At 35.1% G+C, this 16,958-nt stretch overlaps 1 protein-coding gene across 1 annotated transcript; it reads right to left on the reverse strand.

The window, feature by feature from the left end:
• Nucleotides 1–97: 97 nt before the first annotated feature.
• LOC117920201 (subtilisin-like protease SBT4.15) lies at nucleotides 98–12,870 on the reverse strand. Its single transcript, XM_034837589.1, has 16 exons — nucleotides 12,555–12,870; nucleotides 12,237–12,412; nucleotides 10,655–10,780; nucleotides 10,477–10,513; nucleotides 5,560–5,773; nucleotides 4,169–4,628; nucleotides 3,957–4,045; nucleotides 3,705–3,802; nucleotides 3,268–3,414; nucleotides 3,073–3,178; nucleotides 2,109–2,628; nucleotides 1,925–2,025; nucleotides 1,581–1,802; nucleotides 1,172–1,280; nucleotides 877–1,090; nucleotides 98–781 (listed from the first exon to the last, which is right to left on the reverse strand). The coding sequence occupies exons 6-16, from the start codon at nucleotides 4,262–4,264 to the stop codon at nucleotides 249–251; spliced, it is 2,235 nt and encodes a 744-aa protein (XP_034693480.1). The 5' UTR covers nucleotides 4,265–4,628; nucleotides 5,560–5,773; nucleotides 10,477–10,513; nucleotides 10,655–10,780; nucleotides 12,237–12,412; nucleotides 12,555–12,870; the 3' UTR covers nucleotides 98–248.
• Nucleotides 12,871–16,958: the final 4,088 nt, after the last annotated feature.

Here is a 16,958-nt window from a genome sequence, read left to right on the forward strand (position 1 = left end):
TTACTTTCATGAATTAAATATATAGTAATGATTTTTGATATCTTGGGTGCATGGACATTTTGTGTGACGATTTGGCTTATTGAATATGGGAATAGTCTGGCCGGAAGAGATTATTTTAAGAAATCAAAGATTAAATTACAATATGGGAAGAATGGGAAATGACCAAAAGAATGCTAAATTGAAGGCTACATAATCTGTTGGTAATGATCAAACTATCAGGAGGAAAACCTTAGAAACCAAAATATTAGCTAAATTGACTGCCGGTAAACGAGGATAGGACTCTTGACTTTGTGCTTAGAGTCACTCCATTCCAGAAATGCTGATTGAATCCGAGAGTTGTTAGGCTTTCCCTTCAACACAACCTTGAAAGACCTCCGCTGATGCGCCTTTTGAAATGACAAAGTATTGGGAACAACTCTAACTGAAAGACCCTTGGTTGCTTTCACAGTTGCCTTGTACACAGAGGCTCCATGCCCTACACTGGTTACTGTTCGATAGAAGACTGCTGAGAATCTAGCCGTTGGGTCCTTAATTTGGAGATGCATGGAAGGATAGTTGAGACCATCTGATCCCAGTGCAGGCCTGAAATTGGAGCACTTGTATTTCTGCTTTCCACCTGTGAGTAGACCGATGGTTGTGCTATTATAGCCTTCCTTGCACAGGAAACGGATGTATCCACTTGTGGGGATGTCGTAGACTAGGCCAGGGTGCACTGCCATTCTTGGGTTTAATTGACCGGAGCCTGATCCTAGCGCATTGTCCTTGATCTTCAGAGTTGTGGCTGATACAAGATCAAGGGCAATTTATGCCTAAGGATGATGCACTGAGGTATCTTCAAGTTCAATTTCGTCATGTTGGGGATTTAGGAAGTCTCACCTGTGGTCATGAGTGCAGACTTGATTGCAGCCGGTGACCATTTCGGGTGGAAGGATTTAACATACGCAGCAGCAGCTGCTACATGAGGGCAAGACATAGATGTTCCCGTTAAAATGTTGAAATTTGCAAACCGCCTGTCCTCTGGATCCCCTGATATAGGTGCTAGCTTTGAGTAACCAGCCAATATGTCCAGCCCCGGTGCAACAATATCAGGCTGTTCATTGAAGTTTTCATTAGTAGTAGGGACACAGGAGAGAAGAGAGGAGAAAGAGCAGAGTGGAGAGGATTTTTTCACCTTGAGGATGTTGGGACTGAGATCTTGGGGTCCCCTAGATGAGAAAGAACTCACGAATGGGGCAGCTATTTTAAAAGCTTTTGACTTGTATATAACTGCCTGAGCCTTTCTGTAGTTTTTCCATGCAGTCAATATATGGAGCAAAATCCATGATTTTAATGAATAAATCTAAATTTTACTTGTTTGATCTAGTTAAACTATTCGGTAATTTCCATTAACTGAGAATGCCCAGTAGTAAACAATGGTTCAGGGTTGGTTGGAGTCCAATTCTCATGCCATTTTTCCTTGTGGAAACATAAATAGATCTGATCTACCGTGTATAAGAACAGTAAGTCTATGATCTATTATAGCATGCCACTATTGTCTCTACTCTTTATTCAGTATCATTTGAATGGGAAACCAAACATACTTGGTAGAGTTGATATATTTGTCTATCTTTCTTCCTTCCTCGCTGGTGACAAAGGTTGATGGGATGACAAAGGTAAAGGCAATGTCTGTTGGCTCATCAAGCGACATGATTGTGCCGATCCCACCAAGGTCCCTGATGTTGAAATCTTGACCTCTATTTCCCATGCAGTACACAATCTTTCCCTTCACCTCCTCTGGGATTAAACTAGCCCAGTCACAAGCACTGCCATCACGTTGAGTTTATAAGTTTAACGGAACTGAGAGAGTAAAGCTACTGGTACAATGATAAATGAACTGATCATTCGGATTTGGTTATAGACATGATACATCTTTTATTATTCATACCTGACATTTCCCCAGTATGCTCCACTGGAATTGGATGCTAAGGTTCCACTAGTTAGAGGGTACATTTTTTTCCTTGGTGAAAATGTGTTCACTGAAACTCCCTACAAACAACCAAGGATTAAATTAGCACGAGGCTTGAGCAATGGCCAGGGAGAGGGAGAGGGAGAGGGAGACAGAGACTTACAGAAGCTTTCATGCCATTGCCCAACTTAACTTGACTCCGGAACTCCCTATCAAGACCAGTAGCACCTACAGTCAGTATCCAGGGCGCAACGTTCTGGACGGTTGCTTCCAAAGGCCCATCATTCCCAGCCGAGCTAGATACGAGGACTCCCCTTCTCATGGCATGAAAAGCTCCAATGGCTATGGGGTCTTCAAAAAATGGTCCAACAGTTCCCCCAATGGACACTGATAATACATCAACCCCATCCGCAATGGCATCATCAAACCCCGCTAGGAGATTCATGTCAGAGCAGCCAGTATACCAACATACTTTATACATGGCTATACGTGCTAATGGCACCCCTCCTCGGGCTGTCCCTTTACCTACGCCAAACAAGCTGGCATTTTTTACTACTATTCCAGCAGCCGTGGAGGCCGTGTGTGTGCCATGCCCATCCGTGTCGACCGGTGATAGTATGTCATCTTCACCCAACATACCGGGTTGGTGGTCCAGATCATAGTACTTTGCGCCGATGACCTTGCTGCCAAGTTAGAAAATTGCAGGCTGTTAGAAAAGCAAAATGATGTGTGGGAGCAACCAATAAATTTGGAAAAACCCGAATGAAAGAGATTCATCTCTACTCAGATTCAAAGGGAACATAAAATGATCAGAGAATTGTTACCAAATCTTTTTTACAATAAGTTCCGGATTCTTCACTTACTTGCCTGCAAATATTTTTCATAGTTTTTCATGAATTTTTAAAAATCTTCCTATCAAATTTGACACGATTTTCAGTTCAGTTTTATAGTTCCCAATAAATTGCTTCATGTCTCAGATTTTGTGGAAACTAATGGAAAATGCTTCTCCTGAATTCATCTCACATATGAAGTATGCATGTCATGCAATGTTTTCTTTATAAATATAGAAACAAGTGTGGCTTGTGCCCATTTGAAAAAGTAGCTCAATCAAGTTAATGCTTAATCACTTGTTACATCCAGTGAAGCCTGAGGAGTTGCTACATTTGCCCTTCCACTTGGTTGGGGGGGGCCCATATCCTTCATCTTTGAAACTGGGGCAGTCCATCCAAATTCCTGAAACAAGAAACCGAAAACGAACATCAACACATTTTTAATTACTTGAGAAAAAAATTTCTTATGGCCACAAGAAAATTCAAAACCACCTGTATCTAGCAAACCAATGACCATATTGATCTCTGCTTTGGGGTTCCTTTTCTTCATCTTTTCACGCATTCCTAAGAAATCCCATGATCTTGTCGTGTGAAGTTTGCGCATAGTGTTTGGAAACACCGATACAACACCCTCTTTCTCTGTAAAATAACATGCATCACAAAGAAAGATCAAAGAGAAAAATGTTCTTATTTGCTATGTTTAGTCATAGGAAAGCACCTAGAAAATAACAAAAATGTTGAAGAAAATAATTTTTTAATATTTGGTTATTATAAAAAATATATATAAAAAATTAAATATAATTAAAATTTTATATATATTTAAATTATTTAATGCTTATACAATATTATTTAAATAAAAGAAATAAATTTAAAATAATATTTTCATTATATTTTCCTTTAAATTTTTTGAAACCAAACATATTATGTACCAGAGAGAATCTTTGCTTCATGTGGTAACAACCTCGCTGCAAAACCATTGAAGCTCCTTCCATAACTGTGGATTGTGGAGTCTCTGGCCATTCTGTCACTGATAAACAGAGACGTATAATAATATGAATTAAAATTTCATCTAATTTTTGACAAAAAAAAAAGAAGAGAATTTATGAAAGCATTTTATCTTCTCAGATTATAAAACATGAACAAATGCAAAGAGTTAGACGGGATGAAGAAATTGTGATTACCTTCCGACAACTGCCGAAAGCAGGCTGTGGTGGTCTGCGGCGGTGACAGCTCCAGTTTTAGGAAGGTCTCCCATGTAGACGATATATGGCTATTGCTCGTCATAACCCAGTATATATTCATCAATCACCGCATGTACAGTGAAATTAAAGGAAAAAATAAAACTAAATGATAAACAAACAGAAGTTAAAGAAAGATAAACGCGCGTAAATACCTTTCTTTGAGTGTCAGTGGACCCATTGACTAACTCAGCCAAAAGTAACAGAGAGAGATTAAAGAGGAGTAAAAGTAATCTCTGTGAAATCTCCATTGCTGTCTTCTCAGTCTGAGCTTAACTTTGAAGGCCATAGGAGTGATGTTACTTTCCATTTATAAATGAATGAGAGAGGAGTTAGGAACTGTTCGATGCCTCAGTCATGGTAGTTCATCTTGGATCTCCCTTCCATCTCTCTGGCGCAACGTAGTGAAGAGAGAGAAAAAAGAGATTTTGACCAAGGTGATTGAGAGCATGAGACTCAGACTTCGGTGGCTTTGATTTTGGATCTTCCACCACTCGCCATGCATAAAATTTCCCATACATTAAGGTGAGTTGACCAAGGACTTGCTCCCTGTCCCTCCCGTACGTCGTGCATGGTGTTCGTCGGTTTCTTACACCGATGCTGATAAGCCTAGCTCTAAGACACACATTAACAATAATAATAAATTCTATTGCTTTTCTAACTACGGACAAATTTTAATGCAGGATTTTAATTAAAATTAAAAAGAAAACCTAAATCCCTTTTTTTTTTTTCTTAAGTAAAGAAGAATAACATTTACCCTTTTACAATAAAAATAAAAACCTATTCAAAAGGATATGCAAAAGACAACTCTTTCATCATAAGAAACCACTCAATCTATAAAATTTATTAATGTTGAAGGACCACTTTTTATAAACATATTAGTAACAGTTATAATAAGTATACAAAATAACATTTTAGTATTTGAATAGACAACATGTCGTTTTTAAAAGTAATTTTGTTTCTTGTCTTCTACTTCGTCCAAAAATTGTATAAAGGATCCGATTTCCAAAAACTTATATAAAAATAATAATAACAGAAAAAAAAAAAAAAAACCACTCTACATTCCCTTTGTATTATTAATGATTATTTTACATATTGCTTTAGAATTTAATAGTAAATTATAAGTGAAGGCATAAAAAAAACTAAGATCGTTGAAAATATCGATCTAAACTTGTTATAAGGTAATATCAGTTTTACATTTTTACCCTGCACTGAAGTGAAATGAGAAAAAGGAAAAATGAAAGGTATTTTTATTAAACAAAATTATATTTCATGTTTAGGAAGTTCCCCGCCTTATGATTAATTGATTATTGTATCCTTTAAATACGTTCACCCACTAGACAAAGCATGGCTGCACAACTCTGCTTCATTCAGCCTTTTCTTATGGCCAGATTTAGATTTTGTTGTTTGTTTTCTCTTCAAAGCCGCCTCTGCGTTTGCAGATACAAGTTCAAGTCCTCAATCATCATCATCACATAGGTCCGCAACAAGAAAAGAGAGAACAGAAGAAAATATTTATGTAGTACTGGAATTACCAAGGCTTTACCTTGATACTATTTCCATTTTTTGCCTGATTCAACTCAGATATCCCACGGATGGATGGCATCCCCCGTTGGTTCAGGGACGGCTTCATTACGAAAGGTGTATTTGATAACGGAGTATCGACAGTAAGAACCGAGTCCTCCTCCATCAATGAACCGCATAGAAAAATGCTGGGCCCTGTTTCTTGAAGGATGTTTCTCCACTGCTTTAATCGCAAGCTGATTATGATAACATTAAAAGCTCAGAGCAGCTCAGGAGTCATGACTGAGAGTGTTTAGAAAATAGTGAGTTTTCAAATGTAATGATTAATAATATTATCATAAAACAATCTTATGATAGGAATGAAGAATTATACCACATGCAGTCCATTTACTGAAACCACACATCAACAGAACTTACAAGCATCTTCATCCCAGAGGAGAGGCTTGGTTTCTAGGCTTGAGTTTTCAATTCTATTTTTTTTAGCTAAACACGTTTTCAACATCCCCACCCCAACGTCACTAGACCTTCCAGACTCAAAAATTTTCCAAATCACAATAGGACTTTCCAAATCTTTCTCAAAGGTGTTTTCCTTGTGCATTCTCTGAAGTGATGAAGAGTTATTCTGAAATTGATCAATCATTTTCATCGTATATAACTAGAGGGAAGTTCCAACTATCCTAAAGTGGTAGCTCTAGGTTATATCTATCTTCTATTTTTAGAACTATCGAACTGTTTATTTCACAAGTCGTCAAAGAGTTATAGGAGTAAAACCATAGGTTAAGAGATAGAAGGAAATAGCAATTTTCTTGGATGGCAAAACATCATGAGTTTACATCTGAGAACAACAACAAACATGATTCTCTACCCTCAGCTGTGTGTTCATCAGAGAGTGAGAGTTTTATATAATGGTTTTCAATATTGAAGGTCACATTTTCCTTTTACAATTGGGCAAGATCCCTTGGGGGATTGACCTCTGCTCAATGAATTTTTTTGAGGGTTTGGATTAAGTCTAGCTCATATTGGCCTTTTCTATATTGGTTTTTGTACTTTTTCGCAGGTTTTTGCTCCTTTTGTTGCACCCATTTTCGTTAAGTACTCTTAGATGGTGTTTGTCTTTTTAACTTAATGCTAAATACAATTTATTTTTAAACTTTAGATGATTTATTTTGAACTTTTTTTTACTTATTACTTATTTAATTTTTTTTTTTATTGAATAGAAAAAACCAAAATATTTTACTTTTTACTTAATGCTAAATATAATTTTTTGAAACAACCAAAACATAATTTCAACATAATCCTCACCCTATTAATACTTAATACCCAACAAAAATAAAATAATAAAAAAACAAACAACTTAATGGTTAATACTCGATACTAATTTATAGTTAAATTAAATTAAGTTCTATTTAGATTTAAGTAAAAACAAAAAAGAACAAAAACGTCACCTTGGTCTAATTTTCTATTTGCCTATCAAAGAAAAAATATTAAAACATAATGGCGAACAAGCAAGTTGCAAAACCCTATATAACAAAACAAAACAACACACCAAAGTACACAGGACGTATAAAAAAAGGGGGCACCAAACGGCTCTCTCTTAAAAACAGGGATAATAAGGGATAAAGACAAAAGACGGAAGATAAATTCCTCACAATCGATACGACAGTTAAACCCTTGATGAAGTTTAGGATATCAATCAAATGGCCAAACACAACCTCCAATGTAGAGGACAAAATCTTTTCTGCAACAAAATCTAAGAAGAGACATTCTAATATATACAAATCAAAGCACTGGGAGGGAAACCAAAGACACAAAAAGGTTAAAAGGCACCATCAAATTTACATCTGGATTCATGTGTATAATATATTCCAGCATGTATAAGAATCAGCAATGGGCTTTAAATAAAAGCATGTTTCAAGTACAACATAAGAAATCCAAAAACAGCAGTATTCACATCCTGCAGTTATCCCCTCAAATGCAGCCAAAAATCTCCTTCAAAGATTAAATAATTCAGTCCACCAAAAAATTTAAAAAAAAAAAAAAAAGAAAGAAAGAAAGACTACCATTGTGCAGTAAAATTGGGGCCCATGAAATTGTTAATCGAAATTTCACACGCTTTGTTCCAAGGCATCCAGATGGTGCAACAAACATCATGATGGTGAAAGAAGCCACACACAGTTGGCAGATGCAATAAAGGAGATAGATATCAAGCATAAACCCTCAGAAAACATGACATCGCAACATGGACCATCAACCAAAGTTGGAAAAACATGGACCATTTTTTCCAAGAAAATGTCATTATCATTCTTACTTGCTGGTATCAACAGTAAAATGTCCCAATTCTTTCTACAAATATGAAAAGTTTTAATGAAAGGAAACACAGCCTTTTTTTTATAGGCATGAAAATCTCCTAAAACAAATGGTCCACAGAAAACGGAAACACAGCTCCTACCGTCTCACCAATGGTATGAAGAACTTCCCAGTAAGCTCATCATAATCCCAAGCAAGAGCTATTGTCATGTTTTTCTAATAAGCATATTGGAATATATTGAATTAACAAATCAACCTAACAAAAAGGGGATGCAATACTAGCACACAGGAAGTATGCAAGGCGCAACACAATTAAAAGGTAAAAGGGAAGGGCATATAAAACCATCGTTGCCTACCCCATATGCAGACTATCAAAATATCTACCAACACACAACTATTATTTCCTCCCTCCACCCCAAACCAGCAAGGAGCATGCCTTTCATCTCCAGAATTTTATGCCCCAGAACCTTAAAAAATTCTTCTATTTTTCTCTTTGCAAATAGTCCAGAAAAACAGGAACACTTTTCTCCTTGACCCATGAAAAAGCCAGTCCACCTTAATAGAACTTCTCTAGCCTTCCAAGGAAGGGTCCAAGCCACCTAGAAAATACCATAAATTGGATGTCCACTCAGAATAAATAAGAATATGGTCAGCTGACTCCAGCTACTTGCAGAGAGAACCCCCATTTACCAAATTGATTGTCAAGCGTACTCTGTTAACACCAACAGTACAGTTCTAATTTACCAGATTTTTTGGTTCATACTTTTAATGAAAAGAAAGAAAATATTTGAAATATACATATAACTGCAAAGAGGAATCAGCAAAAGGAAAAACAGTTGCCACATGTTTCCCTACAACATCAAAGACACTGGATAAGGTCAATCCCCCTCCCAAAATAGGTCTCCACACTCTTCACAGGAAAGGGAAAGAAAACAAAGAAAGGGAAAAATAATGAAAAGAAAAGAAGAAAGAAAACCTGGGCATCCTACTCTAATCCTAGCTAAATAAACAACTACAGAACCATACATTCACGAAGCCTTAGTAACAAGTTCAAACTTTTGCCAATCTTTCCATCATAGCATTAGTAAGTCCCTAAAAGCATCGAGCACCTTGAAACCCCAGTAACTTGCATCTCAGAATCCCTTCTAGAAGACGCTCAAAGCTATTTTAGTACGACAAGACACCTCAGGAAGAGTAGAAAGTTGCCACAACCCAGAGCTTTTAGGAAGCCAAAGTCGGCCATTTTACAAACTTCTTGGGCGAGAAGGCCAAAATGGTGTCAAGGAGAACATTGAGATGCCATCCTTTTGGAATGCAAGGCTAATTGCTCTGGAACAAGTAAGAGATTCTCTAGACGAAATACAGTGTTCTGCTTCTAGAAGCAGCACAATATTGGTTGGCCATCCTGCTTCTAGGGTCAAATCACACAATGGGAAGCATCAAATCCCATCATCCACTTAAGCATGAGAACAAGAGTTGTGATCTACGTAAATCAGACTGACTCATTAGGACCAAGTGCAAAAAAAAAATTGATGAGTAAAGATTAGATATAGTAACAGTGGTTAGCAAAAGGGCACATAAAAGCATACATGAATACACAAGGGCTCTAAAAGACCAAAACAAGGAGAGTGGATACACAAAAAACATCAACCATGCCTTAGAGCTTAACCATTCAACAAAGTCCATCATGGACGGGTAGCAATCTTCCATATAGATTCGAAGCCACTCCAAAAAAACAGGTCTACAAGGGAAGTATCCTTGAAGGATGTTCTAAAGTTAATATTTTAAGAAGCCTAGAAAGTTAGAAGCCTGGATGAAATGCTCCCATTAAACCTACTGGGAGAACCATCACCAAACAACCCCGGAGCTCATATAATATTCAAGGTGCCCAAGTGCCCTTCAAGTCTCCCTCAAGTTACTTTAGAAGAGTTAAATGGCAAGAGTATCACCTGAAGGGCAAAGATCTTTTTGGGAGTCAAAGGAAAAGATCGAGGCACTTGAGGAATACACTAATCAAAATTTATGCTTTTTGTTAACTGATTTAAAACATCACTTACAGGCAAGCGTGACTTTATAGGTTTTAAGGAAATACATAGGGCCTTAGAACACAATCATAAAATCAGGATGGTCCCAGAAGGTAGGCAGACTTGGGAGGATGGGAACAGAGTCACAGGAGAAAGGTAATGAAAAAAAAAAGATATGATCAATTAAAACAAACCACTTCAGAAGCAATATGCAATAATTACAATGATGGCTTCCATTACAGTTAAAGATAGATAAGGTACCTGGTCAATCTTCAATGTACTCACCAAAAGAAAAAAGAATATTTCAATTTGCCAAACCAAATTATACAAAAGCAACTTGCATTTGTAAGATTTTAGGCAATGTGATGTATTGATTTCCAACCATTCACACAAGCTGTTTGATTTTAAACCACGAACATTGTTCAACTTTCTAATGGCTTGAAAATTCATATGAAAATAAGAAGGAATCTCAAGATGCTCTTATCAGCCTCACATGACACAAATCTCCAAAAAGAACTCTTGATTGCAATATCAGAGAATTTCAGAAAATTTACAGCCTATTTGTTTCCAAATGTGCACGACTCAAAACCTAAATCCAATCATAATACCTGGATTCCAAAGATGTTGTAGTCCTAGATAATCTCCCTGCATCAACATGAAAAAAAAATTATTAGAAGGGGGGGGATGAAGGGTATGCAGTAAACCATTTCTGGAAATTTGACAAGTAGAGCAAAACAAAATGAAGCAGAGAAGATTCAAACTCCTAAATAAGCTCTTATCATGTACCTTTCGAACAGTGGCTTCTGAAAATTGAGGTAAGTTTATCCTGTTAGCAACATCCTTTTGTTGAGGGCTTTAGTTTCAGAAGCAAATTAAATAATTCTTTGTTTCTATTTGTATTGTCTCCATTCCCTGAAAACATGCATGGAAAGGCTAATTAAAGATAATAGAAAATAAGAGAATGCAGAGCACCAGCAAAGGCATAGGACATGGGCAGGTAGTGGATAAAACAGAATTTCTCTCACATTTTCATAAAAAATTCTGATGCAAAATGCCCTCATATGACACATAAATACCAAAGTTTCCAAACATCATTTATACAGAACGTCATAAGCAATGAACTGTAATCTGCTTTTCACAAGCATTGATAAAAACGGTATGTGCAGAGCTTATGATGAGTACCATTGAAGTGATAAAACAGAGGGCTAAGTAATACAAACTGTGTTAGAAGAAATCAGCTCATGAGCAGCTTGACTCAGCTTGCTCATAAACATACATGCATATAGCTTATGATGGGTTTCAGGAAGGTGATAAAAGAGAGAGTGACTCAACTGTGTTAGAAGAAAGCTACTTGTAAGTAGCTTTGCTTGGCTTGTTCACCATAGATGCAAGCCAAACCTAACCTGAACTTTCAAGTTCAATTGCTTCCGCATGCCAAGCTCAGTGTGATTAGACTAAAAATAGGTATGATTATCAGAGGGTTGTAATTTAAAAATTTCCCAAACAGAACACTTTAAGAGACCGGTTGAGAAATAAAATAGTCATTATGTTGAAATATTGAATAGGATCTTGGATTATGTTATCACCACTAATTTGTAATGGTAGAGCTTGGAGCGATTGGATGGATGGATTTTGACATGAAAAATGTTATAATTAGAAAAGTCAAAAGTGTTGGGACTTGACATGAGCCAATTGGATTAGGACAAGATTGTGAACAAGCTCCAACATGTTCAAATCTACAAGATCAAAGAAACTTGTGCAGGAAAAGCTGAGCTTGGATAAATGTTAAGACCAAGCTCAGCTCCAGAGTTATCCAGCTTCAACCAACCAAAGCTTCAATTGCCCAGTACTGAGCTCAATTAGCTCATTTATACCTTTAGTTTTTACTATTTACACATTGCTTATTCCCTTGAACTAAGGAAAACAAATATAAAAGAAAAATGTAAACACATAAATACATAATGCCAGCCTCAAACACAATAATAGCAAGTACCTAGTCCCTACTCCCAACAAAGTACCATATAATTCATGAGACTTACCAAATTTTAAATTCAATTGGCATAAGTTTCTCAAGGATTGCAATTCTTATTATAAGAATTTTTGAGCATAATCTAACTATACTGCCGGTCGGGGATTTAGAATGTTCTTAAACAGGGAGGGAAGCTATTTTGTCACCATAGTTCAATTTAATTCAAAGTTCCTAATTTCAATAAATGGACATCTCTTCTAATTCCGGTGGAACCAATCTTATTAACATTTCAATATATCCTGTAATTCTCACATCCAAATCTTAGATTCCATGATAATGTTAAACTCATAAATATACAATTAAACTGCAAGATGGGATATATATTGCAAAATATTTGACCTTAAGAAAAATGATGGTGGAGGATAACCACTCAATTTAACTGTCTTGGACAGAATCGACCTCTGCCTCCTCTCTACAAAGCTGAGAAATTGTATTCATTGTTATGAAGTAAGTGTCGTCTGAATAACCAAACAGAGAAACTGGAGCCTCCGGGGACTCATGATCTTCTGTACAACCTGTCATAAATTCATCTAGTATGTTAGGGCATTCCAAACAGCATCGACAAGTGAATATAGATGACCGTAAAGGATCTTTGATTCTCATTCCCGCAATAGAATAATTGGATCCGTTCATAAAATCTTTTGCCCGAAACCCTACCTTGTTGTCCAAAAGAAAGCCAATTGCATTGGGTCGACGGTTGACCAAAACCCATCATTTTAATCTAGGGTTTGGTCGGCTTACAACAATTGCAGATGGAAATTACCAAGATGCAGCCCGAAAGATGGCCAAGAGCGAAGGCGGGAGCTGCGACAATAGAATGAATTTAACCACCACTCCCATTCGGTGTCTTGCTGTGAATTCATGATTACAGCATTCCAAAAGCATCACATTGTTGATTCCAACGGCTAATTTTTATTATTTCTCGTTCTTTCTCTCTTTCAAATAGATGCGACGGAAGGTTTCGCTGGACTTCTTAGAATAGGCACAACTCTACGTTCACAATTTGTGATTTTAAAGATTAAAAATAAATGAAAGGAGAAAGATATTTGAATGTGAAAATGTTCGATAAATTTTTTTATTTATTTATATAAATAAATTATAAAATTGTTTTAACGACAAAATATGAAGAGATGATTATATCATATCAGCACCATGAAGTGGAAAAATGAACGTGAGAAATACTTTCTCATCGATCATTTTTTATAAAGTTACGATATTTGCATTTTGCTTGGCAAGCATGCATAGACACGTGAATAGCCTGATCAAGTTCGGATTAGGGTCATTGGGCCAACCTTATGTAGGTCGGATATTCTGGGAATTCTCAGCCTAGGCCCGACCCTAGTTTCGTCTTAGCTTTTGGGACGATATAAGTTATATAACTTTGGGCTAAAAACCTACTGGTGAGGTCCTAGTGGTACCATATAGATAATATTTGTTTCAACAGCGCTTCAGCTTTTGTTAAACTTTAAGAAAGAATGATATATTATGTACAAATCCTCTAAGTTTAAACTTTTATTAAAATTGGTAATCTATTAGAGTTTGATTTTTCCGAGGTTTCGAATTCAATCCCCTTCTCAATAATTTGCATTTCTCTTATTTGTTTAATTGGATATCAATTGAAATTCTTTTCTATTTGGGGGTTATGAGTTTGAATTATCAGATCGACCCAAGGCCGAAATCTGCCTTTAAAGACAGCCCAAGCTGGACCCTGTGATGCTCAGGGTGGGCGCTGGTCTAAATTTACAGATGGGCACGAATCGAGCCAGCGGGCAAATAATCAGTGCCAGCATGTGTAGGGGGCCAAGCCGCCAAAGGATGTTGAGTGGGCTCTTTGGTTTTTACTTTTTACTTCATTCACTGCATAGGGTGGGGAGTTTGGGCCTGAAATCCCATAGAGACAACTGGAAGCGGAAGACACAGGCTAGACCCAAAAATGAGCTCTGTGCCACCAGGCCTAAAAAATTGAAGTGAGAAAAATTTGGCATGGGTTTGGGCTTTTAACTCATTGCAGCGTCAATCAAATATTGCCTTGGATCCCATCATCAAAAGTTGACACTATTCTTCTTAAAATATAATGTATTGCTAAACATGAGAGAACCTCATCACCAAGAAACAATTTTGTGCTTCTCCAGAATCAGACAAATATAAGTTTTCCCCCTTGAAACTACAACCACACACCACTCACCATCCACTCAAGCAATTAATATGTATAAATAAATATAGGCTAATATTGTATGGCTTAATGAGCTTTTGTGGGTGATTTTTTATTTATTTATTGGGATCACGTGCTTTAAATAGTAGGAGTGAAAATTTGTATTGGTGGGTGGTATTTATTTTGTCTTAAAATTCAGATATTTTATTATATAGACCAATTTAAATTTAATATAAATAATAATCGTATAAAAAATATTAATCTAAATATTATCTTATTTAATAATAAGTCATGTAATCTATTTAATTCATTTAAAAATCATATTCTTTGTTTAATAATTAAGTTAAATTAAATTATATGATTAATTTCTCAATTAAACATGTCTATGATTTAATTGATGAATATATTTAAAAATATAATTAAATTAATAAATAAAATTATCAAATGTGAGCCATTATATAGGTTGATAATATATATATATATATTGTTAAACAAATTATATGGATAGATATGAATTTACTCAAACATGATATAGTCAAATCAAATAATGAAAAGCCCAGTAAGTTTAAATCATATTGAATATCACAATGTATCACCCATATTATATTACACTTTGGAAAAGGACTTGACATGCTAATCAAGATAGGATTTGACACGAGAGTATAATTACTGATTTTAGTATGCTTTATCTTTCTTATAATGATCTAGATTAAGCAAATAAAGTGGAATATGACTTTAATCCATGTTAGGGTGGCGCCATCCGCCTCCATGATGGTGACATTAAAGCTATACAGCCGTGATGGGTGTGAAACCGCCACGCACGCCATTCAGATTTTAAAAGGAGTGGTGCAGATATGACTGACTATCACCGTGCCTCATATTGTGAGGGGCCTGAGGGCCTCCCCCAACCCCTGATTTTTTTTTGAAAGCCAGAGAGCCCCACTTTGTGATCACGTACCAACATTTTAACTCTCTCAACTCGTCTCCGATATATGCTCCATATTTTCAACTTTTCAGTGCATACATTTCATATTTCCTCTGAGTTTAAGAAAGAAATGAGGACCGCCTCATAAATTATACATGCATTCATCTAATATTATTTCACGGTATTTTGAATTATAATTTTTCAATATAAAAATACTTTTGAATAATGAAAACTAAAAATATTCTTAAAATTTAATACACACTCCTCTTCTTTTTCATTTTATCTTTTTCAATATTTGTATGACAAAAAAAATTATGATTTTTGAAAAATAAAATGTTAGAAATGCATGTGGACCATTTTGTTATTTTTTTTTAGAAAGTATTTTGGATTTAAAAAATAAAAGGTGAAAAGAAAATCCAAAATTACAAGGTTGTTTAGTATGTATTATATTTTCAACCACCTTAAAAAGTATCTAACACTGTATCTTCTAACCCCTTAAGATCTATTGTACTTTTCATAATATTTTTTTTTTATTTTTCTCTTAATTTTTAAATTTTAAATCACTATATATATATATATATATATATATATATTAGATTTAAGTCACATTCATCTAACCACAAATATGATAATTAGTGTATAGGTTTTAAAAGAAAATGTATAAAAGATGTTGAAATTAACTTTGAATCTAATTTAAATATTTTTTTTATTGAATTGAGTTTCGGAGAAGAAGATTTTGTTTTAGAATTGGTTGAGAGAGAGAGAGAGAGAGAGAGAGAGCAGATATGTCATAAAAAAGAAAGGGTGTTTTAGGTATATTAATCTTAAGTTGATGTATGTTGTAGGCGAATGTATCATGAGTCTTGGCTTGAAAAAGGTGCAGAAGGTAAAACCGCAAAGTTACCATGTAGTCCACAACCTAGAGTTGGTGACCTTTCGCCATAAGACGCCATCACGACATTTAACAATGCTTTGTGTGTGTCTGCTGGTGGGTGGGTGACAGTTAGGTTCTTCCTTACAATATTTTGTTATGTGTCCAAATCTATGACTTTATGTTTGGTTAATCCTATTTTATTTCGAAGGTGCTCATGGATTGCCCATCTTCAGTCCTAATTATTGTTCTCTTTCAGAAGTGTTCAATCTATAGAGCATCTTCTTCAGGCTAGGAAAAGAAGCCAAAATGTTTCTTAGATTATATATAAGATTTAAGAATACATTAAGATGGTGTTTGTTTTTTTACTTAATTTTAAATAGAATTTTAATGTTTAATAGTATTAAATATTAGGTTGTTTGTTTTTGTAGTATTTTATTTCTATTAAGTATTAAAAAATAAAGAAAAATCAATATGTTATTTTTTCTATTCAGAAAAAATTACATATTTTGGTTTTTTTTTATTTAGTAAAAAGTTTATAATAAATCATGAAAAAGTAAAAAACAAACAATCTAAATTCTGAAAACAAATTACTTTCAACAAAAAACAAAAAAAACAAACACCACCTAAAAGTTGTGGCGAAACCCTTCCGAAGAATTGGTAAATTTGATACCAGTAACCAGTTCATGGATAATTTCAAAGATTTTAAAATAGCCCCATATCATGGCTCCAATTTCCTAGCCCCTTTAATTTACTCTATGGTGTACTTTAAATTATAGGTGGTTGTGTTATCCAAATAACTACCCAAAAGTTATAGAGAATGTTTGGGAAATTAATTTAATGTCTAAATATAACTTAATAACTTAATTTAAATTATTAATTATTATTAAGGTTTTATTTTACATGACTGCCTTTTTTAAATAAAAAAAATTTAATTGGACAAATATGTCACCATCCGCACCGACAGATGTCTCATAATTTGATGTTTTGAGGGTTAATATCTTAATCCTTAATTTTATGATTAGAAAAATATGGATTTTACTGTTGTTTGCTAACTATTCTCAAAACATAAAATTGTTTTTATTGTTTTTTCGGTTTGAGGACAAAAAGTAA

Source organism: Vitis riparia, chromosome 8, assembly GCF_004353265.1.
Source record: "Vitis riparia cultivar Riparia Gloire de Montpellier isolate 1030 chromosome 8, EGFV_Vit.rip_1.0, whole genome shotgun sequence".
Lineage (NCBI taxonomy): Eukaryota > Viridiplantae > Streptophyta > Magnoliopsida > Vitales > Vitaceae > Vitis > Vitis riparia.